The following is a 27419-nucleotide window of genomic DNA, read 5'->3' as shown; positions in this document are numbered from 1 at the left end:
ACTCAAGAGGTGCTGAAGAATCTCTTTATGAAATAAATAGTTGAGGGATGAATAGGAGGGGAGATAAACTAATTCTAAACTTAGTTCTTATCTCACGCTTCATCTCTAAAGTGTCCCTTTTGTTTTTAATAACTTTTAAGGGATCTTTGGTACCTTTTTTTTGTCTATTTCTCTATCTTTTTATTGTTAATAAAGAGGACTTTGTTCCAAAGAAATTATTTTCTACAACTCCAGATCTTTAGTTTAAATATAGAGGGAGAACGAGGTACAGTTGCATGTGGCATTTTCAGTGCATTATGTTTAAGTATTTCAGTGTTCATAATGAAGTCATTAAATAAGAAAACCTTTATGTCTTAAGATTTTAGGGTTTTTCTTACTTGATTTTAAACATTTTTTACAAAGTATGTTTACATTGATTTTACATGTATTTTTAAAAATAGTATTTCAAAAATAATTTAAAAATATATTTATTAAATGTGTAATGTCCATTTTTTAATGATTTACATAAAAACTAGATATCTAATTTTCTGTCTCTTTGTGTTTCTTATATTAGTCCTTAGTAAATGTTGAGTTGAGATGAGAGAAAAGTATTTATAAGGCAAATTGTAATATGATCTAGTATAAGCAAATAAAACCTTTTTATGATAGTGAGGTTTGAATTATCAGTTAGATACAAGAAGGTATTTTTCTTAATGTTAAATAAAATACACTTAAATAATGCTTTTCAAGGAAATAGGCTAAAATCTTAGGGATAACTTCTGTGAGTCACAAGGAAATACAGAATTAGACTCATATATTGAAACTTAGCACACAGATATATAAAAAAACAGAGATCAGTTAATTTACAATAAAAAAGACATGAACATCCAATGGAGAAGGGAAAGTCTCAACTGGTATTGGGAACACTGGGTAGCCACATGCAAAAGAATGGAATTGGATCACTAACACCATACACAAAAGTTAATTCAAAGTGCCATAAAAATTTGGATATAAGACCTAAAACCAAAAAATACATAGAATAAAGAAGGTGCTGTGCTTCATGACATTGGCCTTATTGATATTTTTAGGGACCTGACTCCAGGGGCAAGGGAAGAAAAACTAAAAATAAACAAATGGGACCACATTAAACTAAAGTTTCTGCAGAGGGAAAGAAACTGTCAACAAAATGAAAAGACATCCTATTGAATGAGAAAAGATAATTACAGATCACACATCTGATAAGAGGCTCTTTGCCAAAATACATAAAGACCTCATACAACTCAACATCAAGAAAACAACCCAGATCAAAACATAGGCAGAAGAGCTGAATAGATAACTTCTCAAAAAAAAAAAGATCTACAGTTGGTTAATAGGCACAAGAAAAACTGCTCATCAGTACTTATTACTAGAGAAATGCAAATCAAAACCACAGTGAGATACCTCCTAATAGCTGTGAGAATGGTCTCTATAAAAATGACCATGAGTGTATAAAGAAAAAGGTTTCCTTGCATCTTGTTGGTGGGAATGTAAATTGGTACTAGAAAACATTATTTACCCAGAAAGTAGATCTGCTCTGTGATCCAACAGTCCCATATCTTGGGAACAATTCAAAAAATATGAAAACACTAACTTGAAGGAATATATGCCTATATTCATTGCAGTTCTATTCAGAATAGCCAAGATAAGGAAATAGCCTAGGTGCCCATGGACAGATAATTAGATAAAGGAGAATATAGTATGCATATACAGTGGCATTCTACTCAGCAATTATTAAGAAAAAGAGAATCTTAAAATCTGTGATAACATGGATGGGTAGATGGAACTTGAGAGGATTATGCTGAGTGAAATAGCCAGAAGAGAGAAGGACAAATTCTGGATGATAATACTCTTGTGAAAAATAAAGAAACAAAGCAGATGAACAGACTAACAAATACAAACCCTTGAATTCCCATAACAGAGCTGAGGCTACCAGATGAGGGTAGGTAGTAGTAGTAAGACAGACAGGAAGTCTCATAGAAGAGATGTGAACCATTATCCCTAAAATACATAGTGTTATCTCAGCTACAAAATCATTATTATCTCAATTACAAAAAAATTTAGTAAGTCAAAATATTGAAATGTTAAATTTAAAGCATCAGTGCCTACTAGAGAGTAGGCCCTAGCCTAAGTGCTTTACAAATACTAACCCCTTGAATTCTCATAATAGATCTATGAGAACAATGAATGAATGAGACTTAGGAAAAGTCAGAATACTCAGATACACACACAATTTTTGATATATGAAAAATAGTGACTAGAAAGCACTCAGTTCAACTTGCTTAATTTTAATATGCATAAAATAATTGGTATTTACAGCATATTCATGGAAAATACTTAGAAAATTAAAATTTTGAGGTTAGACACACACTTAATCTTTCCCACTCCCTGATGGGATGACATTAAATGGATTTCTGCTCTTTCTGAATTTACCACCTTTTAATTTAGTGGGAACACATTTACTTACACAACTCTATTTCTGGTGGTGACCTTGGAGGCCTGAAATTAAGAATGGACATTCTGAGGTAAAGAGCAAGGTACTCCCACATTTTTAAGAATTTGAAGCTAGGAGGGCCAGAGTGGTCTTTGAGCTTCTTTTATGTATTGACAACACTGGAATTGCAGAATTTGGTTTCTTACTGGCAGAATCACCAGAACTTTCATTTTGCCATTTTAGTAATTGATTTGACTTTCTTTTTTATTGCTACCTCCACTGTCAACCACAACTCCTGTGATATGTGGTGTACACATATTACCTTTTAACACCTGTGCAACTAATACCATTAGAAAGAGAGGCGGATAGGTTCCTTCCTCTGCTGATGATCATACCTCAGCTCCTACACCAAGACATTTTTTTTGTTTCTTTGGCCTGTGGGAAATACAGTGTTACAAATGTGACTTTTTGGTAAGTAAAAAGGCTGAAATAAGATCCTTGAATTCTTTCAGAAGAAATTACCTGGTAAGTTTTTGTGGAGCACCTACTTGATACTGTTCATGATTCTAGGTGCTAGGGATCAGGACAGGATTAAGTTAGGTAGACATATCTAAATACCAGGTAGTATAAATACCAAGTAGTATTTATTTACATTCTGTTGAGTAAGGACTTCTGTCATAAGAGCTGAGGATTGGGACTGGGCTGAGGTAGGACTAAGGGAACTGGGAAAATAAGTTCTTTTTCTGTGTTCCATGTGAATGGTAAACAGGGTCAAAGGAGAATGGAGGAATCTCTCCATCTATCTATCTTTAATAATACTATATAAATTGGGACTCTAATGTTAGATCAATTTACTTCCTTCTGTTAAAACTGGACATATTTCCTAGCAATTAAAGACAGAGGGGCCACAGGAAGAAATGTTTTTGCTTTCTCTTTTTTCTTGCAAACTTTAGATAGAAATGTTTTGTGAATTTCACATAAATATTTTGAAGATTTACACATCACAAATATTTAGTATTTGACTTTTGTTTTCTCAAGTTAAAAGCAATATGATTTTTGCTGCTCTTTTACAGTTAGAACTGTTAAATCATATCCATTAAATGCTCTTCCTTGATTATTTCTAATGTTGAATTTAAGAAAGCATAATAATAATACACTTTACTTTTGATTTTACATTTTCATGAATTAAAGATATTTGGACTCTTCAAGAAATTCATACCTCTTGACAGTTGTGTCCATTTCACCTGCCCTAGTCTTCAAACTTGGATTGATCACTTTTTTATATACTAAACCTTCTGAGGAAAAATCATGCAACTGTGTAAGTTCATTTTTCCTCACATTTATGGTGTACTAAGCTAGGACATCAAGACAGCCTGACATTCCATAGTAAACACCTTATGTTTTACAAAGCAGGAATTCCTGTTCTCTTAAAAGCAATGCATCCTTTTCTACAGAGAAAATTACACTTGCCCAATGAGAATTCACGCTCAACATCTAATTTTCCATGTTCTTACCTCACACTGTACTGACTTCACTCTTTTGTCTCAGATAAAGTAGTGTTTCTCATTCTTCCTTGAAGCTGATTTTTTTCAAGACCCTGCCTCCACTGGTTCTTTTTAGGAGTAAACCTACTCAAATCTAACCTGTTTTAAATAAGACAGAAAAATAAATCTCTCTTACTACATGTGAGTTCCACATAGCTGCAACTAGTCTCTTGATAATGTCACATTCACATTTCACGAATGTGAACATTTCAAGTTATGTCAACATGAACATGGTTCTTGCCCTCATCATCCTTCTAGCTGCTGACCTTGCTTTAATTTTCAGCTTAATATCTGTTCCTGTTACTCTAATCAGGTATTTTCTTTCTGGGTAGCACTACCTTTAAAAACCTATGATCTGTCTTCAGTTCTATCCTACTAGGCACTTGATATAATCAATTCTTATTCATTTTTGTACTTATAGACTACACAGTTTTATTAACTGTTTTGTTGAATTAAGTCTAAAGTAATTGATACAGTAAAAAAAATTATATAAGTAAAATGCTTAATATTAAAAAATTTAAATTAGGATTTGCAAATGGAAACTTTTTTTTTGGTCCAGATTCACCATCACTATTAGCACAAACACTAGTTTTTCAGCCTTGAACAAAAAGTAGATTCTAGATTTTATGGGTAATTGAAATCTGATTGGTCTTTCTTCTCTTTTTCTTGAAAAGGTTTTTCCCACTAGGAATAATCTAAGAATTTAAAAACACATTTTTATAAATTATTTTAAGCTATGATTTTGCCTTTTCATAAATTTGATCATAGTGAAAACCTTATTTTGGAATTGTTCATAAGTGGAAAATTTAATTTCATCTCATTTAAATCAATGTGCCAGTGAATTTATTGCTTGTTTTCTTGTATTCTCTCAAACCACCTTGAGATAGAACCAGCACTATGAAATGAAGAGAGGGAACCTAGACTTTCATCATTGGATTTTTGTTACCTTTTTTTATTCCAATCCAAAAACAGGGTGGAGTATTTAGAAGATTGATAAATTACCATTTTTTGACCAAGTTAGTATGCATTGGGTGGTGAAAACAATCCAATTGTGACAGGAACTAAGAAGTATGTATTAATAGAAGTCTATCTTAAAACATAGCCTGTGGTATTAAACATCTCAATAGCACAGGGCCTTTTGGAGTTGATAGGAAGACCTGACCATTTAGCAGTGATTCCCAGGCCTCAGTACTTTACTTGAATTTTGGTATTACAGACATTTTAAGGATTTCACTTAATTATAGTAAATAATAATGGTAACTGTCATTTCATTGAAGGGGATCAGAAACACAAATAACATAGTAATTGGTGTAATTGCCTTGCTGTATTTTGTTGCTCTGGCTAGGCCTGAGAATATACTGTGATCAACTTTTACAGAATTTAAGATTGCTTACTTTTAAGGACTTTCAGCTCTAAATCCTTTGATATTTTTCTTTTGAAAATAAGTTCCTAGAAGTATCAAAGTTAATTGAGTTTAGCATAGTTTTTGAAGTAATGCAAATAAATATATTTTTCTAATTTTCTGTTTTCTCTTATTTTCAACTTGTTTTAACTGGTTATGTACATTTGCATACAAATACATAGGTATTCACACACACACACACCCCTCTATATGTACCAGAAGTGAGGAGATGGCAGTAAGTCAAGCAGACCACAGAATCCAACAGATATGCACAGTGTTTGATGAGTATGAGAGGTACCCACAGACAGTAACAGGGAGAGACGAAAGTGGAAGCTGAGTATATGACAGACACACAGAATATTTTCATTAAAAATCCTGTTCCAGCTATTCCTCCCCACCCCTTCAAATCCTTACAGTCACTGATACCACTTTTTAAAATATTTTCATAATTTTATCTTATTCAGAATGTCATATAGTTGGAAATACATGATATGTAAGATCAGCTTCTTTGACTTAGTACTAATGCATTTAAGTTTGCACCATGGATTTTTATAGCTACGTAGTTTATTTTTTTCCCCTTAAATATTCTATTGTGTGAATGTACCACCATGTATTTATCCATTAATGTACTGAAGGACATCTTGGTTGTTTTCAGGTTTTGATGATTGTAAATAAAAGTGCAGTAGCATTTATATGCAAGTTTTTGTGTGAACATAAATATTCAGCTCCTTCGAACATATACCAAGAAACTCTAATGCTAGATCATATAAGAATCTGGCTTTGTAAGAAACTTCCAAACTGTTTTCAGAAGAAAATATATGATTTTATATTCCTACAAGCAATGAATGAATGAATATATATTGCTCCATGTCCTTATTAGTGTTGGTTGTTGCTGGCTTATCAAATCTTGGCTTTTTGTTTGTGATTTTTCTTTTATAATATAGTCATTGCCTTTTTATTTGGATTTCCCAGGAGGATAGTCAACCTTATCATTTTTTGGTCTTTTTCAATATCTACACCTTGTCTTTAATTTTGTTTACTTGAGCAATTAGTAATGAACATTTGTTTTATGCACTACACCTGCTAATTATTAAACATGAATGTTGGTTGGTGTTTCAGAGAGGTACAATTAAAAGCTTTCAAGAAACAGTACTTCTGATGTAAGCTTACTACAAGATCTCTGCTGAATTGATCAGTTGAAGAATGGAAAAGCCAATAAAATTCAGTATACCTGTCAAAGGGAAAAAACTATGAATACACCAAAAAAAAAAAAAAAAGCAAAGTTCACAATCATTTCCTCAACAAAAATAGGGAAATATTTCCCTGTTGATGGAGCTATTTCTTGCTATAGTTTTGGATTTAGTTTATGCCATTTTCACATAGGATTTTTGAATCTCTCATAAGTACACTGGATATGTGTTTACTATGTACTATTTTAGGTTGTGAAAGCAGAATTAAGCTGATTTGTAAAATAAAATTTTAATTTGCATGCTTTCAAATGCTCTAGTGCTGTATAAACAGAGGTTATATGTTTGTACATATAACTTAATAGAAATCATCTGAAGGCTTAATAGAAATCATCTGAAGTTCACCAAGGCCCACAGTCATTTTTAATTGAAAGCATTTCTTTAGCACCTTTATTTTCTTTTATAAATGACACTGATTTAAATTAGCTTCTGCTGAGGGATAGTTTGTTTAATATGTAAAAATGGTTGAATTACATAGAAATTATAGATTGTGGAAGTCATCGAGGTGAATTTTATATCACAAAGATATTTCCTTGCAATATATTTACTGGTACTAAATTCAAACTGAAAGACAGAATATGACTTTTTTTTTTATAACAGTTTATTTTTACATCATTTTGTACTTTTTTTTTTTCATCTCAATTGTAATCCCCGCGGGTTTCCCATCACCGAGTCACCCATGTGCCATCACCATAATCCCGTGCACTTCCCTCCTCACCCTCCACCCCCCGTTTTTGATCCCATTCCCCACTCCATACCCTCAAAATATCTCTGGTATGTGGCTGTTCATTATTCTTATTTTCTCTCCTGGTCCATTATACTCCTGCCATGAGCGAAGCCATCCGGTATTTTTCTGTCTCTTTCTGGCTTATCTCACAAAGCATGATCTTTTCCGGCTCCATCCAAGTTGTTGCAAAAGACATGTGTTTCTTTTTTTTTGGTCCATTGTATATATGTACCACATCTTCTTAATCCAGTCATCTGCGTTTGGGCATTTGGGCTGCTTCCATGTTTTTCCAATTGTAAATAAAGCAGCAGTAAACATGGGGGTTCAGTCAGTGTTTTTGTGTCTTTCGGGTAGATACCAGTCTATGATTTCTTTTCAAGGATAAATTTTTTCCTAGCATTTTATTTAAAAAATAATGGAACATATAAAAAAGTTTTAAGAATAAACATCTTTAATGTATTACTTATTCCTGTTCTTAGGTGCATTTTATCTGGTTTTTGAATATATGGACCATGACCTGATGGGACTACTGGAGTCAGGCTTGGTACATTTTAATGAAAATCACATAAAATCCTTTATGAGACAACTCATGGAAGGTCTGGATTACTGTCATAAGAAGAACTTTTTGCATAGAGATATTAAATGTTCAAATATTCTTCTAAATAATAGGTATGAGTTAATGTATATAAAATTAATGTTCTAAACGCTTTTTGTGATTTTGTTGAAGGACTTAAAATTATTTTCATTGTTTAAGCTATTTTAACATATTCAGCAATATGATAGTTTGGGCCCTATCTGAAGTATATTTACTAAAGTTAAATATACTCTAGTTAATTAAGTTCTAGTAATAGTTTATAATACAAAATGATAGTTGATGTTTGTTATTCCTTTAAATAATGTATCTTGTAAGATTATTTCAGCTTTATGTTACCAATAAATTTTAGATTTTAAATGTCATCAAAGTTTTAAAGTAAGTTTCTTTAAAGTATGCTCACACACTTAACATATGTACATCCACAGTCATACATGCATACATATGTGTTGAATTAATTTAAGTATTTTATCAATAATATTAACTGATCTGAACCAACTCTGTTGTAATTGGTATTATTGTTTAAGCATGTCTGGTCCTGATTTTAGTAGAAAGTGTTCTACTCCTTCTAAAAACTGTAAAATTAAATATAAAATTTAAACAATATGACGGTAATTCTTGAACAGTATAGATTGAACAGTATAGATTGAACAATTACCTCATTGATTTACTTGTATGAATAGGATCTTACTAATACTGAAATACTGTTATATTAGTACTGTTATAGACTAGAGATAACAACAGTAAGTATTAGTACCATAGCTAAAATTATCCCCAAAAATACATTTTTTTATTTTGTCTTGTTTGTGAGTTTGTCTGTTTGGCTTTCCCAGCAAGACCTTACTACTGCAGTATGGTCAGAGTTAAAGTTTAAATAAGTTTATTTTTATTCATTCTTGGAATAGAATATATGTGTGAACAATTCAGAGTAGTTAATACTTTTTGTTTATTTTGTCTTTCTTCTACAAGAGGGCAGATAAAGCTTGCAGATTTTGGACTTGCTCGATTGTATAGCTCTGAAGAAAGGTAAGAATACTTTCAAATATGAATATTATTGACACTAGAGACCAGTTTTAGAAGCTGGGCTAAGAATACCTTACTGATACTTGTCTTAAAAAATGTAAAATTTACCATATTGGGTTGATTATTTTGATTAAAGATTTTATGTATTTATCTCAATTTACAAATAATTGATTTTTAATTCTTAGAGGTAAATACAATTTAATTTTAGTCATTTTAAATGTATCTAATTTTTTTCCAAATTCATCCTTAAAACTTCTAACACATCTAAGCATTAAGATGCTTGTGATTTTTGTGTTCAAGATTACATATTGCAAAATACAGAAATATGCTTTTTACGTTAAATATTTCAAATTAGACTTTTTAAAAATTGTTGAATTTACTTTTTTAATTTTTACTACATTTCTTATTTTCTTTGTTTTAAACTCCTAAGAATCTTTTATATAAACAAAGGATTGTGAGGAAGTTCAGTTTGTAGATTGTTTTAAGTTGGTACCTATATATTTCACTTCACTCTTTTTGTGCCCCATAGTAGTGAAATATGTAGAACTAGTAAGAAATGTCAAAATAGAACATTTTTTGTAAAATGGATTTTATGAAATAGCTGTGAAATTAACTGTATTAGCAAATCTCTAGGTTAGCCATTACTTTTCTGTGAGAATTGATTATTTTCAGTTATATTTATGTATACATATAAATCCTGCAATTATTTTATGTAATGAAATATCAGTTGGTATTCTTAGAGATAGGTATTCACTTTTACTGAATCTTTGCTAGTTTCTTAATCTTGCATTACCTTGACATCTTGAAAATTATTTTCATTGCTTAGAATTTAGAGGTTTTTGTATGTTGTATGTAGTTTGTACATGAAACACCTCAATATGGTTTGAATTGTTTTGAACAGGAACATTCTTCTATTCCTACAGTTTTTCTGCTTTTATTTATTTAATCTACTACACTTCTAATTAATTTCTGCTTTTATTTCATCTGCTACACTTCCAATTAATATTTTAAGATAGGGTGTAGTTTGTTCCTGTGTGTGTTTTATTTTCAAACTGTTAATAGAGGTTAAAAACTATTTTTTTTAAAAAAAATTCAAATTGTTAACAGGTTAAAAATTATAATTTTTTTAAAATTATATCACTGTTACTTTTGGACAGTATTTAATTTCTCCCCTCCGATACAGTACTACTGGTAGTTCTCCCACACCATAGCACCAGTGATATACACTACCATAGTCCCTTGTGCTATTTCCTGTCATGTTCTGACCTCTTTCCCTCTCCCTCCCTGCTGTATGTCTTAGATCTATAGTCAGCTTTGAATTTTGTCTTTTTCCTGACCCTTTGTTTGGTTTCTCTATATTCTATATATAAGTGAACGATTCAATATTTATCTTTTGCCTTCTGATTTATTTTGCTTAGCTTAACCCCTTCCAACTCCATCCATATTGACATAAATGGCATGTGTGGTTTTTTTTTTTGATGGCTAGTAGTATCCATGTTGACATAAATGGCATGTGTGGGTTTTTTTTTTTTTGATGGCTGAGTAATATCCATATTGACATAAATGGCAGGTGTGGGGTTTTTTTTGATGGCTGAGTAGTATTCTATATGCCACATCTTCCTGGTCTGTTTTATTTAGGCCATTTGATTTGTTTTCAAACTTAGCTGTTTTAACTACTGAATAAAACATAGGCATGCACGTTTCTTCTTGAATTAATGTTTTTGTGTCCTTTGGGTAGATTCCTAGGAATGAAATCACTGGTAGCTCCATTTTTGGTGTTTTGCTAAACCTCAGCACAGCTTTCCATTCCACCAGCAATGTAGTGGGGCTCCTTTTTCACCATATCCTCACCAGCCTTTGTTGTTTCTAGAAAAGCATACAGTTTTTTAACTGTAAAATTCTGGCTTTCATTTTGCATTTTCAAAAACTGAGACCCAAATATTTTTGGAGTGGCGTTAGCAATCAAAAAATACTTTCAGACAGAATCAAGATTGTATCGTTCAAGATTTACTACTCCCAATTTTCAGTTTTTTATATCATATGCAATAGTTGCTTTTTGTAGGCATTGAAAGCAAAAAAAAAAAAATTGGTACTTAATCTAAAATTTCACTTGAAGTATATTTTTGAATGACTAAATTTTAATCGCTAGTCCTTAAGGAGGGGTTCTGTTTGATAAGGTGGCCTGATTACTTAATCAGTTAATTGAGACTTCTCTGTAGTTAAACCACTCTTTCTTAATACAAGTATGGGTCAGTCATACTTACAAATAAATATCTTCTTGTCTTCATGTTAAGTTTTAGTGCAGATGGACTGCAGCTAAATTACCATTTTCTGTCTCATAGTTTTTTTATGCAGATCCTTGTTCATACTGGAATAACTGTATTCCAGAAAATCTGATTGTAAAGCCAAGTTTTATATATAAAACACCATTTCCCCATTAATTTTTCCTTTTAAATGGAATATTGGGTTTTGACGGAGTGTTAGGGGTGTGGTATGTTCATTGAGCCATGATTCCAATTGGAACCATTGCCCTGATAAATTGATAACGGTAATTTGAACTTACAGCAGTAAGAAATTTAATCATATGACTTTTCATCTTCAGGTAATGTGTACTGAATTTTCTGCTTAATTATATTTGTAAGATAAAAATCTTGATGTTGTATGAGTCTATCCATCAAGGGGTTATGCATTCCATTAAAATGTCTCCTTTTTTTTCAGATTTGAATATTACAATTTCTTAAAGTCAGAGAATTAGACTTAATGAGATGATTAAAAATAAATGGATTATTTCAGTAATTTTAATAAAGTAAATTTTAATTAAAATTTTTAAAAAGTGGATTTCAGTAATTTTAATGAAATACTTAATTTTAAGATGCTGAAGTTTGTCTTTTCCAAATACTGTATTGTCTCAAATTTTCTAAATATTTCTTGAAATAAAGATGTAACAAATGGTTGTTCATTTATGTTTCTTTGTTATTAAAAGCAGAAAGGTAAGACTACCAAAGCAAAACCATCTTAAGTCATCTTAAGTCACTTTGAAGCATTTTCTAAGTAATTTCTGTGACAGAAGTATTAAAGAAGTAATTATTTTGTGCGTGTGTCAAAAGAGCTGATTTAAGCTTATCATTGTAATAGCATCAACTTTATGTCTTTAAATCAATTGATTTTGGATATCACTCTTGGCCTTTGAGGAAAACTGTTTGGAGTTACAGCTAGTAGGTAGGAAATGTGTGTTAAGAGTATGTTAATATGTATCTCTTATATCATATGTGCAACAACAACAAAAAGAACCACTGGGTTAAAATTTAGGGGTAAAATGATTAAACTTGACAAATCATTTTCTTACTTTGCATACCAGCATTTATCTTTGCCCCACTTGGCACTAGGACATGCAGGATTTAAGGAAAGAATATTTGGCCCTTTTTCTTCACTGTCTGCTTTTTTTTTTTTTTTGCTATTTAAGTCCAGTCTTTCCTGAGACTTTTAGCCATAATGAATTTATTTCCCTTTTGAGTTTTTCTGTCCTTTCAAATCGGAGTATTGTTTTCTTCCGTGTGACTGTCAGATATGAGAAGATAGATGCTTTTTATATAAATTGAAATTAATTTAATTTTCTAAGGGTAAACTATAATGTAGCACACATACTTGTTTAAAGCAATGGACATGAAACCCCAGCAGAACTAAATAAAATTAAGTAATGTGGTTATAGTCATGTTACCAGTTGTGGAATTTTGGGCAAGTGACATAATTTCTCTCTACATCTCATTATTCTCAACTTTAAGATGAAGGATTTAAACATCTCTAAATTCCTTATGTATAGGTTGTTGAACAACATCTTTTATGGTTCTAAAAATTACCGTCAAAATAAATTTAAAAAAATTTTCGAGGGCATTATCGCCATCTAGTGGCTTTTCATAAAATTTCCAGTTAACAAAAAACTAAATTTTTCCAGTACTAGGTATTGGGAGGGGAGAATATTACCTTTTGCTACTACTTGTAAAAAGGCAAGATGAAATTGTATTTAGAATGAAAATTACCTCCTTAACTCTGATCTTACTACTTGTATTACTGTCTTTTTATGTTCAGTTTGAATTTAAAAAAGCATTTAAAAAACATTGTATTTTTTAAAAATTGTATTTTAAACTTTGGTGTTTAATATTCTTTAAAACACAAGGCACATTTGTAGTAACTGCTTGGAGTAATTTACATATAAAATAAGAGGGACAATTTAATTTTTGTAGTGAACAGTGTTTCACCTCCTCATGTGGAGAGAATTCCAGCCATTCTGTTAAATGCTGAAAGCTTAGTAAGCCAAAATTCCGTTTTATATTTCTAATCTTCTCTACTGGATATTTCCACTTGAATGATCCTGTTATCTTAAATTAGGTGAACCTATATTTCACATTCCCCAGGGGAAAAATCTGTTTGTTTTTCTTCCTATTTCAGTTAAAGATACTCAGTCACTTATATACAGATATGTTTCGTATAGGCTACTGAAAATAGAATTTCATTGTTTTTTCCTTCCATTCTTGTCAGTTGCCATTCCTGTCTCCCCCTCCCCATACCCCTAAGGTGGAATGTTGAAATATTTGCAATCTCTTAAGTTAACTGAGCTCTTGCATATCGTTGTTATTCTACCATAAGTTGTTTCCTTTTGTATGAAGTTGTATCTCAGCCTGACAAATTTGCTTGTTTCCCTTCAATATGCTTTTTGGTCACCATTTCCTTTGAAATCTGTCCATATTTTGCAGGTTAAATTAGTACATCTTCCTTATTCATTATTTTATACAGCCTACCGTAAGTTGTTTCCTTTTGTATGAAGTTGTATCTCAGCCTGACAAATTTGCTTGTTTCCCTTCAATATGCTTTTTTGGTCACTATTTCCTTTGAAATCTGTCCATATTTTTCAGGTTAAATTAGTACATATTCCTTATTCATTATTTTATATAGCACTTAGAACATATTATTATAATTTATATCTGTGGCCACTAGACCTTAAAACTCTTGAGTAGTTGTAGCCATGGTTGGTTGATTGGTTTATGAAACCACTTGTCAGTGCTTAACTCAAGAGTTTTTGTATTTGTTGTTTATAGAGAAAGAAACAAATATAACAAACAGCATACACCTTATTATATGGGTAGTATAGATAGATATCATAGTTTTAGGAACATTTTAAAGACTAGAGTTAGGAAAATTTAGAAAATGTAAATGTATTTCCAAGATCACACAGGTAGTAAGTGATAGAGCTAAAATTTAACTTGGATCTTTTGATAGAAAGGATATTTATTTTCATTACACTGAAGTGTTTCCTGGTAAGATTTTGGATTCAATCTTGATTTCTCAGGTAGAGAACTATTGGGGCCTCTGTAGTTTGCTTTAGGGACATTTGTTTAGAATTCTGTTGTAGTCTACTGAATTTTACTGCCTCTTACCTTTCAAATACCGTGTTTTATTTTTGCCAACAAAGTATGTTCACTTCTTCCAGCATACTAGCAAGATGTGTGTAGTTCCATTTCAGAATCTTTCTTAAAGTCCTTAAAAAGTGAATGAGGGCCCTCCCTGGTGGCGCAGCAGGTTAAAGCACAGCACTGAAAAGCTAAAGCCATTTCTGCATGAGTTCAATTCCCGCCTGCCCCAGAGGAGACTACATGGCGTGGCAGACCTCTCCTGACCCACCTGCTGCTTCCCTCAGCAGTGTACTTCGTTGCTCTGCCTGTTCCGCTCCCCACTCTGTCCCTGGTGAAGCCTCTCGCCACCCCTGCGCCTCTGGCCTATACCCTAGTTCTCTATGCATAAATAAATCTTAAAAAAAAAAAAAGTGAATGAGAAGTCTATAAATTAGAAATCCTTTTATAGCATCATGTTTAACATTACCTGAGACTTCTCATGAAAATCTTATTGTTTAAAATCTGATAACTTTACATTTTAATGATAATTTTACATTTTATATACAGTTAACCACTTTAGCAATTAAAAAATGTAAATGAAGAAATGCTATTTTTTTTAGGTGATACTTCCTAGTAGACAAAGAAATAGTGTTTGTTTTCTTCAAATGTTAATGATCAAGATGTTCAGTAGATACTTAAATTCAGAATATTTAATGTTGAAACCATTATTTCTGGATCTTTACAAAGTTTAGTCTCTAACCATCCAAAAATAACAACTTAGTGGAGTTGCTGTTTTGTTTTTCTAATTAAATGGCAGTGGTTGTGTAGGTGTATTTGTTGTGCAGAATATGGAGTACAGTATTGTTTGGAATTTTACATTAACTAGGGATAAATTGAATTGCTCATTTATATTTTTAGATTTTGTCCCATGGAAGAAAATCAGTTTTTCTCCTTATGGTTGCAAAGGACCTTCTTTAAGATGTTGTCAATAAGTAACCTAGCTTAGTAGGCCAAGTATACTGTTCATTTTAAGTTGTTTCTTTGTAGCAATGTTAATGCAGGAATGTCAAATTAATTTTTCTTGGAAAATTAGAAAGAAGAAAAAAGTATAAATAAAAATAGAGAGAAGGGGGGAAAGATATGAGAACAAAGATTGTGTTATTGTCATATAGTAGTGGCATAAAAGCTTACTACATGCCAGACACTAATCTAGGCAACGCCCATGGTTTACATATTAGATATATAGCTAGCTTTAGAAGATAGCCCATGTCCCTGGTTTCATTTACCTGGTAATGAGAGAAAAGATAAACAGTGCACCTCTGGAGTAGAGGAGAGAATTAAAAATACCAAATGTTACAAAGCAAACAAGATAGTGCTATAGAGTCACTCTGAGTGTTGGGATAGCAGCCCTTGTAATTTAAGCTAAGAGTACTTTGAGGAAGTAAAACTGAGCCTAGACCTGGATGATGAGAAAGAAATAGCTTAGAAAATGTAGGCCCAGGTATGGACCATTCAAAGTAGAGGAGCACAGCAACAGAAAGCCCTGGGAATAGACTTAGAGCATTTAAGGACTAAAAAGTTGCCCAGTGTATGAAATAGGTAAAATGCTTGAGATTATGATCTTGTCAGTTGAGGTTATTTGAATTTTACTTAATTGTGGTGGGAAATGACTGGATAATTTAGCCAAGTAAGGGGTATGATCTAGGCCTTTTTTTTCCCCTTAAAAAAACTTGAAGTGAGGGAGACAGGGCAGGAATGGAGATAAGGAAACTAGTTAAGGTGTTGCATTAGTAGCAGTAGGAAAATATTGGGAATGTATAATTGACAGAAGTTGTTAATGAGATCTGAAGGAAAGAAGAATTGAGGATGACTCCTGGACTTTGCATTCAGAATATCTAAGCATTAAAAAGATCCCAGAATTATTTTGTTTGTTTGGTAGATGTCTCTAGTAGATTCTGAAGAAGACATGGCATTTTGTATATAACAATTTAGTTAGCTGAAGGCATTTCCATTTATGTGATTCTTTTTTCATTTCCTACAACAAAATTAGCAACTCTGGTTAATGAATTTTAACTGGGGTTATTCAGTAAAAAGGACCTTGGAGCATCTATTTTGCCTTGTCTTGGAAGTACAGAACTTGAACGAGAGAAGTAGACCATTTCAAGTTTAAAAGGGGTTAAGTAAAAGGTGAGCATATGTATGTGTATATATATTAATATATACAACTAAAATTATTTTTGGTGAGGTAACATTTAATTACTTTAAATAATTTATTATTTAGGGTATATATTCACATTCTACAAATGTATGTTGTTACACTATACCCTTGAGTGTAGTTATTATACTATGCACTTGAACATTAATAATTCTCCACCATTGACAGTGAGCCTCTTCTCACCTTTGCTTCCATCCCTGCACTCTCATTTTTGGTTAGCTTTAGGTCTGCAATCAGATATCAAGAGTTTGTTTTGGTCTGTTCCTTTGCTTTTTTTATGTTCCACCTATGAGTGAAATCACCCTGTATGTGTCTTTCTCCTTCAGACTTATTTTGCTTGGCATAATCCTTTCCAATTCCATCCATGTTATTACTATTGTCAAAATTTCATTTTATACTAACAAGTGGGTATATATATATATATATATATATATATATATATATATATACACATATATATATATTAAAGATTTATTTATTTGTACATACTGGGATATAGGCCAGAGGCTGAGGGGAGGCGAGAGGCTTCACCAGAGGCAGATGGATGAAGTACACTGCTGAGGGGAGCAGCGGGCAGGTCAGGAGAGGTCTACCGCACCATGTGGTCACCTCCTGGGCAGGTGGTAATCGAACTCATGCGGAAGTGGCTTTAGCTTCTCAGTGCAATGCTTTAACCTGCTGCGCCACCAGGGAGGGCCAAGTGGGTATATTTTTAAGGGTGATTAAGTCTTGCTGAATTAGAGTATCTGGAGTTCGAAAGAGTTCTTATTATGTAAATATAAATAATGCTTGACCTAATTTGCTACACATTTTAGACTGTCCTTCTTATTTTCAAAGATTGCTTACCCTTTTTCCTGGCTTACGCACAATATTGTTATAGTTCTGTTTTGTGAGAATAATCATTATACCCAGATAGATAGCATATTAGAGTGAATATTTAAGTTAATTGGAGAAATTTGGCTGGATGGGTCAGAACAGATCAGGTGTTAAGGTCTTATGCTACCTGGAACTTCAGAAGTATAGTTAACAAGAGGAAATTGCTTCATAATTTACTTGTTCCTTTTCTTTTGCCCCGAAACTGGCCCAGGTTCAAACAAACCTTAGGTGAACACAGCCTTCCAAGGGAATTTTCTGTGATATGTCCCTTAAATCCATGTGATTTGGAGGATATTCAGAAAAAAAGACTTATCAGTTAATCCCTTTATAAGTTATGTAAAAGAAAAATAGTACTGAGCAATCAAAACACTTTTCTTTGATCAAAACAACTGTCTTTAGTTTTTTATATTATAGGGATTTTTCAGTTACTCATGTTCTCAGGTGTAATTTATGATGTCATTCACTAGTTATGGTGGCATGTATATAATTTGTAGGCAAATGAAAGTGGCTTTAGTTAGGATTGGAAAATTGGAATAGTAAAAATATATTTCGTGGGAAAATCTCTTTATTCTAAAAGATGCTAACTAAAGAGTTCCTTCTGTGTTTTTTAGTCGGCCATATACTAACAAGGTCATCACACTATGGTACCGCCCTCCTGAACTGCTGTTGGGAGAAGAACGATATACACCAGCTATTGATGTGTGGAGCTGTGGGTAAGATAGACATATTGGTTTAATTTATTTGAAAGTTTTAGTACTAAGTTGTATGATTTGGTAATGATTTTTTTTTTTTTTCAGATGTATCCTTGGTGAACTCTTCACTAAAAAACCTATATTCCAAGCAAACCAGGAACTTGCACAGCTAGAATTAATAAGGTAAGCTCATTATTGTAATATTTTGGGGGGTGGGAGATGGATGTGACTGTGTATGTAGTCATACTCTAAGAAGTTTGAACCTTACAAATTTGTATTTTCAGGAGGAAAATAGCACATTTCTCTTAATGACTGTTAAATAAAAGAGAAACTAGAATATAGTTTTGATATTTGCTATAGTAAAGATAAAGTCTATTATGATCATATCATTAGAGAGTTGAGGCTTAAAATGTAATGCTGAGAAAGAACAGTAGATAGGAGGAAGGTGAGAATGAATGGTAGATAATTTTTTTTAATGGATGGCAGGATGGAAGAATTAAAGTTTGGGACTGTTGTGAAAAAATGGCACTTACATACATATGTATACAGGAGTATGTGCATATACCCACCGGTTTAGGTCTTCATTATTTACAGTCTGTCACAGGATGTAGGTAATAAGGAATTATTCATAGTAAGTAACCTCCTCTTCACTCCCTATCTTAAAAAAAATTTTAAAAGAGCTTTGGTTTTCATATATTACAATTTTACTTCACAACTTAGAAAATTTACTTGAAATTTAAAAATATGGATAACTTTTTAGGGATGATATTGCTATGAGTCACAAATTTTTATTTTAATATTCTGTGAACCTTCCCTTCAGCATACTTACTGGTTTCATTGATGTTCTCCATTCTTTCTGTAAATAATACTAGCGTGATACTACTAGATTGCTGAATGTTTGCAGCTAGTGAACTACCACTCTATTAACACCATCTGAAAAGTACAATGACCCAAGATGTAGTTTTTGACAGTTTTTATACTGACTTTCTAACAGTGTACATATGTTGTTTAAGTTAGAGTAAATGCTTTGAAAAGACTTAACAGAAGTTGCCATCAAATGGATTAGCACTGATCAAATTAGGAAAAAAAGGGCACAAAAATTTAGAAGAATTTAGCACTCAAACTGCTTGATGATCATCAAGCAGTTATGGTTTGTGCAAGAAAGCTAAAGCAGAATTGGATTTATTGAATCCTCTTTCAAAAAAATCTTTGATCCTATGTCTGAAGATTGGAGAATTAATGTGCACTTCTAGATTTTTCAATTAAAATAAATGTTTAAATTATGCATTTGTGTATTTTTTTTTTGCATTTGTGTATTTTTTAATGATTCTCTTAACTCATTTTTTTTTCTGTTAACCATCTATTCTCTTAGATATGAGGACTTCTATCATTGATAAGTTAGCATGTACTTAGTTTATACATGATGCAAGCATTGTGAAGGATTTCGCCTAAGTTTCTTCAGCTAAGCTTCATAACAACCCTTTGTTTAATTGAAAAAACTCAACCTTAGAGAAGTGAAGAATTTGTCCATGGTGATATAATTAACAAGTAGCAAAGCTGAGATTTAAGCTGGACACTTGTAACCGAGTGTATAAACTTAACCAGTTTTCTGTGTTATATAGGGTATAAAAACTTCATGAAACTTTTTGCAAAATCACTATGACACAAGTACCAATAGTTAACAGAGACAGAATGAAAAATCCATAGAAAATTAATCCAGAAGTTCTAAAGAGATTAGCCAATAATATCGAACTTTTTATTAGCATAATTAACTTAGAGTCAAGTAGAGTTTATAAAAGAATATGATGATATTTCATTTGTACAAAATCTATTAATCATTTTAAAGGAGTAAAATACGTATCTGAATAGATATTGAATAGGCATTTGCTAGAAATAGTAACTCCTAAGTGTAGAGGAGTACTTCTTAAACATGATAAAAATGTTTATTACAAACTAAAGCCTGAATAATATTTAGTGGTAAAATACTGAAGAAGTAGTCAGTGAAAGAATTGTCCTGTATTTAATGAGTGTTTAGAACTGACCAGTTACCTAGTACTATAGAAAAGTTAACCTCTTGGTATAGATAGTGACAATACTGTCATAATTTGTATGTAATAACATTGTAGACATGCAACATGTAAAGCAATCACCTGAAGAAACCTTAAATAAAAGGTTTGTAAAATGACATGTTGAGGATATTTACATAGATGTGTTTATATATGTTTGTACATACATGTGTATATATGTATGTATATAAATATTTAATAAGCTAACATAATTTAATGCAGGTATACTAAAAGCAATAGCTTTTAAGAAATGTCTGTTATTAATAAGCTGTTAGAAAGATTAGTGGGAGAAAAGACAAAACTACTACCCTGAATACCCCCAGGATATTGAAAACTATAACATCCCACATAAAATTATAAAGAAATTTTGAGTGAGAATGGAGAGCCATATCTTGTTTTTGACTACAAAGCTTAAATTTGTTAATAAGTATAATTTTATTAATGATAATTGAAGCAGTGATTTAAAAAGAAAAATTTGGCATATTATACCTGCTAAAAAGCAAAATAGTAGTAACTAAGACCATTTTGTGTTGGTACAAGATATATAGATGAGTTATCTGGGGGTTACAGTGGAAGTCCGTAAATCAGATATAATACAGAAGACATTTCAAGTCAGGGAGATTAACTGAATAGTATTTATTGATTGTTGGTTGTATGCCAGAATGGGGAAGATTCCCATTGTATCCTCGGCACTTAGTAACCAACACACAACTTTACTACTACCTTCTAGTTGAGGGAGATAGACAAAATGAAAAAGTTAATAAAATATATCAAAAGGTGACAGTGTTGGGGATAGAAAATGACAAAGAGGTATTGTATGTAAAATTAGAGTACATATCTCCCATAAAATAACATTTGAGCAGAAATTGAGTGAAATGAGGGAACAGCAAGTTAATTAGAAAAAAAAGAAAGCTCATTCCGTCTATTTATTGGTTACTGTTATTAAAGGTAATGGTAACTCTACAGATACAGTTTTACAACACTGTCCCATGAAAAGGGCAGTTTTATAGAAGATTCTATTCCTTTGACTTAAAGCATGCTAAAATGCTGGTAGTTTTCCCATCATTGATTTTATTCCATCAGTAGTGCAAAACCAGCATATTCAAAATGGCAAATAATGTCATAGTAACAATCTTTGACCAACGAGACCTCTGAAAGACCCAGGGGGACATTAGACATTCAGGGGCCTCTGGATCCCACTTTGAGAACCGCTACTATGTAACAGTTTTACAAATGAATTATTAATAAGAATATCTAAATTCATAAGCCTTAAAGTAATAGAACTTAGCAAATAATAGTAATAGTAATAATACTATTAATGTTAATCGTACCTATTAAACCTAGGTTGTGGTCGTCTTTTGATTATAATAATAAGTAGAGGTTTTTTATTTTCCTTATTATCAACTGTATAAAAAATATAAAGCTACCAGATGGGATACACAGTAGATAGATAAATAGATCAGAATGGATCCTCAAAGTAGACCTTAGGTAACTTAAGGTAGGGTATCATGCATTTGAAGACATGCCAGAGTAGATAGCTTAGATAATTGTGAAATTAGGGTTATCATGCATTTCAACACATCGCCAATAAATGATTTTGGAATTGCTGGCTGGCCATCAGGCACACATTTTGCTAATTCACAGTTACCCATTGCTAAAATGTCCCAAGTCTCTGATAACTTTCTTCCTTGCTTTGATATGTCTGTTCTTTCCTAAATGCTGCTATCAATTACATATTATATAATAAAATAATTGAAAGTCTTTAACTATGTCATAATGAAACTGATTTTTTAATGTAAAGTTAAGCACACAGTAGCTCACTTGACTTCGCACCTTCTAAAGTAAAATTAATCTCCATTTTACAAAAGAAGAAACAGATTCTTAAGCAGTTTGACAAGTATTACATGGACAGCATTCAGTTAAAATTTGTTTCCAAAGTTTCTTCATTATACCTAGACATACCACCTCAACCACTGTATTTGTAAGGCCCTACTATTTTTTTAAGATTTATTTATTTATGCATACAGAACTGGGGTACAGGCCAGAGGTGCAGGGGTGATAAGAGGAATCACCAGAGACAGAGTGGGGAGCAGAACAGGTAGATCTACTGAAATACTCTGTTGAGGGGAGCAGTGAGACAGAAGAGATCTGTTGCGCCACATGTGGGTTATCTCCCTGGCAAGGGTCCGAATTCATGCCACAGTGGTTGGTTATAGCTTGATAGTGCTGAGACTTAATCCCTGTACCAACAGGCAGGCTTTTAGATCAACCTCTCTGACCCCTAAATTCTCTGACCCCTAAATTCCTGATTTTCAGTCTTTCTCCCAAATATTTAAATTCTGCTACTTAATGCCTTTCCATGTATACTCATTTTTGCCACTGGCATACTTCTTTTATTTCCTTTCCCATTTATCTGTTATTTCTTACCCTTGTAGTTATAGCCAAAATTTTGCACCCTTTCTTAACTTGAATAGGTTCTTTATTTCCTCAGTTGAAAATATTCTTCATTTTCTTTATTCCAATAATAGTCTGTAAAAATATATACTCATTCACTGGGATTAATTATGTTTATGTGGTTCCTTGGAGAAGTATATAAAAGTAAGGAGTGTGATTCCTCAACTGTAATTCAATAAGAGAAATCAATAAGTAACAAAAACAGCTAAAATAAAAAGCACGATGAAAGTATCAAAAAAAAGAAAGTCAGCAAGTAACAGTAGTCGCCAACTATTCAATACAGATTTATACTTAAGATTTAATGAGCTCAAGAATTGTTAACCACTTTCATCTATGTATTACCAAAATCCATTCTTAACAAATTACCATTAACAAGGTTTTACTAGTACAAAAATAATGAGGATTTTGCTTTAGGTAAGCAGAGAGTAGTAGAGGGGTTAAAATTTCTAAATACCTCATAAGCAGTGATGCTACTTAAACTGAAGAATTTTTTTGTATTTCAAAAAGGTTTCTCTCAGTTTCTTCCTGTTGATTGAATTTTGCAATAGAATGTATAGTTGCCTTCCTGAGTGTAGGAAATCTCATTTCTACTTTTTCGCAGACTGCCTTATATTCATTAGAAGAGTTAAAGAGGATACCTGTAAAATCAGAGACAGGCGTATACTAAACTTGTTCCTTAATTTATTGATATATATATATATATATATATATATATATATATATATATATATATATATATTTGGTTCTACTGAAAAATAAATTGATTTCTTAAAACAATTAAGTTTGGATAACTAAAATTTCAATGAAACCTATGTTGTGTAAGGATGTCAACTTCTGTATATTTAAAAATAGGTGATAATTCTGTATAGCAGTTACTGATATTCTTCTTCTATGTAATTAATAGTGATGTACTTCTTTTTGTTTGTTGTTTAGCCGTATATGTGGGAGTCCATGTCCTGCAGTGTGGCCTGATGTAATCAAATTACCATATTTCAACACCATGAAACCAAAGAAGCAATATCGTCGAAAGTTACGAGAAGAATTTGTTTTGTAAGAAGCAGATGCTTAAACATTCATATTGTATTGAATTTTTTTTATTTTTAAAGTTATTTATTCTGAAATCTTAAATATCATTCTGTCTTGTGTTGATCTAAGGGAGAGCTGTCATACTTCTCTCGCTATTTATTTGAATTTCCCTTGCTATATGACAATTATCATTTCAGTATTATGGATGATGAATTGGGGTTTTATGTTTGATTTTATACTTATATGAAAAGACTCTAATAATACAATTTAAATTTTAATGTAGCAGCTTTCAGATTACTTGAACTTAGGTTTTTACTTTGCTTATAGGAAACTGTTTATTTAGGTCTTAGTTTATGTTACCATAGCAAACTGCCCATAAAATATATTCTTGTTTGCCAGATTTCAAATTATGTAGAATAGGTACAAAATTAAATAAAAAGAAATATTTTTCAATTTTTAAAATTTATTAAAAAAAAATTGGAAATAAGTTCCTAAACAGAGAACTTATGTCAAAGAACATGTATGACTTTGTAATCCTCTCATGCCAGTATTCCTGCAGCTGCACTAGACTTATTTGATTACATGCTCGCCTTGGATCCTAGTAAGCGCTGCACTGCAGAACAAGCTCTTCAGTGTGAGTTCCTACGAGATGTGGAACCCTCAAAAATGCCTCCACCAGAGTAAGTAACTTTTTTATTATATTAGAACCCATATATGAAGAATCTTGATAATTTAATGACATCTGTATATAGTAATCATTAACTATTCCAGGATTTAGTTTAAAGAAGTAGATAAGTTAAAAAATAGAATAACAGTAATACATATATTTTGCAAAACTAGAATGTAGACTCTTGCTTAATATTCACTAATGATAGGATTAGCAAAAGTAGCCTTCTAGTACTACTACCATTATTACTGCTTATGTTACTAATAGTTGATTTAACCAAAATTTTGAGTGCTATGTGAAACATATTTTTGTTGATCTTTATATGGTGGTTATTAAAGTGATCATCATTTTATAGAGAAGGAAGCAGGCTCAGAGAGGTTAAGAAACTTGCCCAAGAATACAAATCTAATAAAGCCAGCTCTCAAATTCAAGTTAGACCAGTAAGAAAGAGAAGTTTTGAAATGCTCCTTGGCATACTATAATATAATAAAATAAAATTTTTATCACTGAAGAAAAATAAATATTTGATGGGATGTAATTGCATGGAATTTGGGCATCAGGAAACCTGGATTCTTAAACCTACACTTCTTTCTGACTTCTGTAATTATTCTCTAGGACTGATTTGGGAAAGGGGAGGGGGCCAAGAAATCCATTTGTTTCTCCTCTTTGTAGGAGCTAGAAACTTCACAGGATTTTTTATTAATTTAGAAAATGATGAGTATTGTAAAATCAAACCTATTCCTATAATGTTTTCATATTAATAAGCATTTATGAATGAACAGCACATGGGCTTTGGAGTTCAAATCCTGGCTCTTCCACTTATCTGAGGAGATTGGACTTACATTGTCTATTAATTAAGTTTTTATTGAACTGTATTTGAATAGTTCTTGAGATGATTTGAAAGGCAATAAGAACCTTCCACTCACATGTTGAGTTAACTCCATATTTTATTTTTATTTTTGCTTATGAGTATGTATCAACAGTCTTGAAACTTTGGCTCTAGTACCATTCAGTAATTTTTAAAAACATTTTGTTTTGGAAAGATTTCATTCTGCAGGATGAATAGTATAAGTTTCATATCAACTTCACCAAGAATCACCAGTTATGAATATTTAAGACACATTTGCTTTATCACTTTGAATGAACTATTTGTCTTGAACAATTTGAGTATTATTTTATAGAAATGAAACTTCAGGCTTATAAATAATTCACCTGTATTATAAGAAGTAAGACATTAGTCTCTATAACTATAGTACCACTATAAAGCATGAGAAATTTAACTTTTTAATAGCTAATAACCCATATTCACAGTTCTTCAGTTGTCCCAAGAATTTCTGATACATGCTTTTTTAAATGAAGTTCACACATTTCATTCAGTTGTCATGTCTGTTTTATCATTTTTTGGGGAGGATTTCTGATATTTTTGAAGAACCTAGCCTACCTGTTTTGTTAAAATGGTCTACAATCTGAATTTGATAGCTTTTTTCCAGTAAGAATTAGATTAACATTTTTTTTTTGGCAAGACTACTTACTACCTAAGTAATAATGTGCGCTTTCAGCTGTATCATAGCCAAAGGAATATGTCATTTTCTTTCCATTATTGGTAATAATAAGTTACCATCTCTCATTTAAAGTGGTCCATTTGAAATATTCTAATAAAGCTACTGTGTTGTTGGAAAAGCCATGATGTATTTTTTTGTTTTTCAAGCAAAAATTCATGCTGACTTCTGACAACCTATTATCAAGCCACTCTTTCCGTTGATAACCAACTTTTTTAAGTGAAGGATTCAAGTAGTTACAAAAGATGTAATTTTCAATGTGCCATAAATGTTGACATTTTAAAAAGGAGCAGTTATCTCACTCTTACGTCTCTTAGAGTAAAAATAACTTTAGCATTCCCCCAACATTCACTAGAAAATGTAAAAACAAACTCTTAAACTGGACACTGTACTGTTGTACCTTGAACTTACATTGCTTCATAGTATTTTATTGTAACATGTATTTATACTTAAAAATATTTTATTGATTACTCTGTGTGAAAACACACTATAAAATACAAACTTACTTTAAAAAATAGCCTTCTCACTGTAAAGCTCTTTTCTCTTGATGAGTTTGTCATTGCAAACATTTGTAGTACAAATTTCAACTTAAAAAGAAAAATTGGGAAGTTTTATTGAAAATACAACTTAATGAAAAAAAAAAACTGAAGATTTTTTTCCCCCCTTAATTTTGCATCTCTGCTGGCTATTATTACTTATTCCATAGTGAGAAATAGTTCCACATGAATTATAATTTAATTTTATAAATTCTCTTGTAAATAAGCACTTAACTAGAAAAGTCATCAGTTATTTTAATGACCTCTTAAATGTCAATTTAAGATTCCTTCTCTTTAGTTTTCTTGACAGTAAAGAATTGGAAACTACATAGCTTACCAACAGATTTCTTACCTGGTCATTAAATCACTTTAACTTTTATCAGAACATAACCATTTTTTCATTAAAAATAAAGATGCTTTGAGTGGTATACGAAACATACCTTATCAAGAAATCTATAAGCTAAAAATTATAGCTTATTGAATATGCTGCTAGATCAGAAATTAGAATGGTATTGATCTAATATTTAAATAAAAGGTTAAATAACAAGGTCTTATTTTATAATAATGTAATGGGTAATTGAAATTATAAATTATATGGTACAGACTGTGTATTTGTATTCAGATCTTGTGATTAGGCTTTTTGTAATAAAGTGAAGGGTGGCTATAAAAATATTAAAATAGCTTTATTAATTGTATTAGATAGTGTAACTTTCCAGGTTTATTTAATCGAAAGAAAAAGGTGGTATTGCTAGCAATTAAAGTAGATTGACAGCTGGTTTATATACATTTTTTCTAAGCAGCAAATAAAAAGCATTAGACAGATAAACTAGATCAACTTTAATTGATAGTCATGATATTTAATAAAATATCAAATATCAAGTACCTTATTAAATTTTTACAAATGATACCAGCCATGATTATATTACCAACTATTTGAGAAGTACTGTTCATCACATG

At 31.6% G+C, this 27419-nt stretch overlaps 1 protein-coding gene across 2 annotated transcripts in view; it reads left to right on the top strand.

The window, feature by feature from the left end:
- CDK13 (cyclin-dependent kinase 13) overlaps positions 1–27419 on the top strand; it is a 68150-nt gene that overhangs the window by 32304 nt on the left and 8427 nt on the right. For both annotated transcript variants that reach the window (XM_004676656.2, XM_004676655.2), the window contains exons 6-11: positions 7849–8038; positions 8931–8987; positions 18074–18175; positions 18260–18337; positions 23608–23724; positions 24249–24380. In XM_004676656.2, the coding sequence (XP_004676713.1) occupies positions 7849–8038; positions 8931–8987; positions 18074–18175; positions 18260–18337; positions 23608–23724; positions 24249–24380 (676 nt within the window). The remainder of the gene's footprint in view (positions 1–7848; positions 8039–8930; positions 8988–18073; positions 18176–18259; positions 18338–23607; positions 23725–24248; positions 24381–27419) is intronic.

The sequence above is a fragment of the Condylura cristata genome, unplaced genomic scaffold, assembly GCF_000260355.1.
Source record: "Condylura cristata isolate star-nosed mole 26May11 unplaced genomic scaffold, ConCri1.0 scaffold00005, whole genome shotgun sequence".
NCBI lineage: Eukaryota > Metazoa > Chordata > Mammalia > Eulipotyphla > Talpidae > Condylura > Condylura cristata.
The sequence above is the reverse complement of the archived record's forward strand: the minus strand, read 5'-3'. Positions and strand labels throughout refer to the sequence as shown.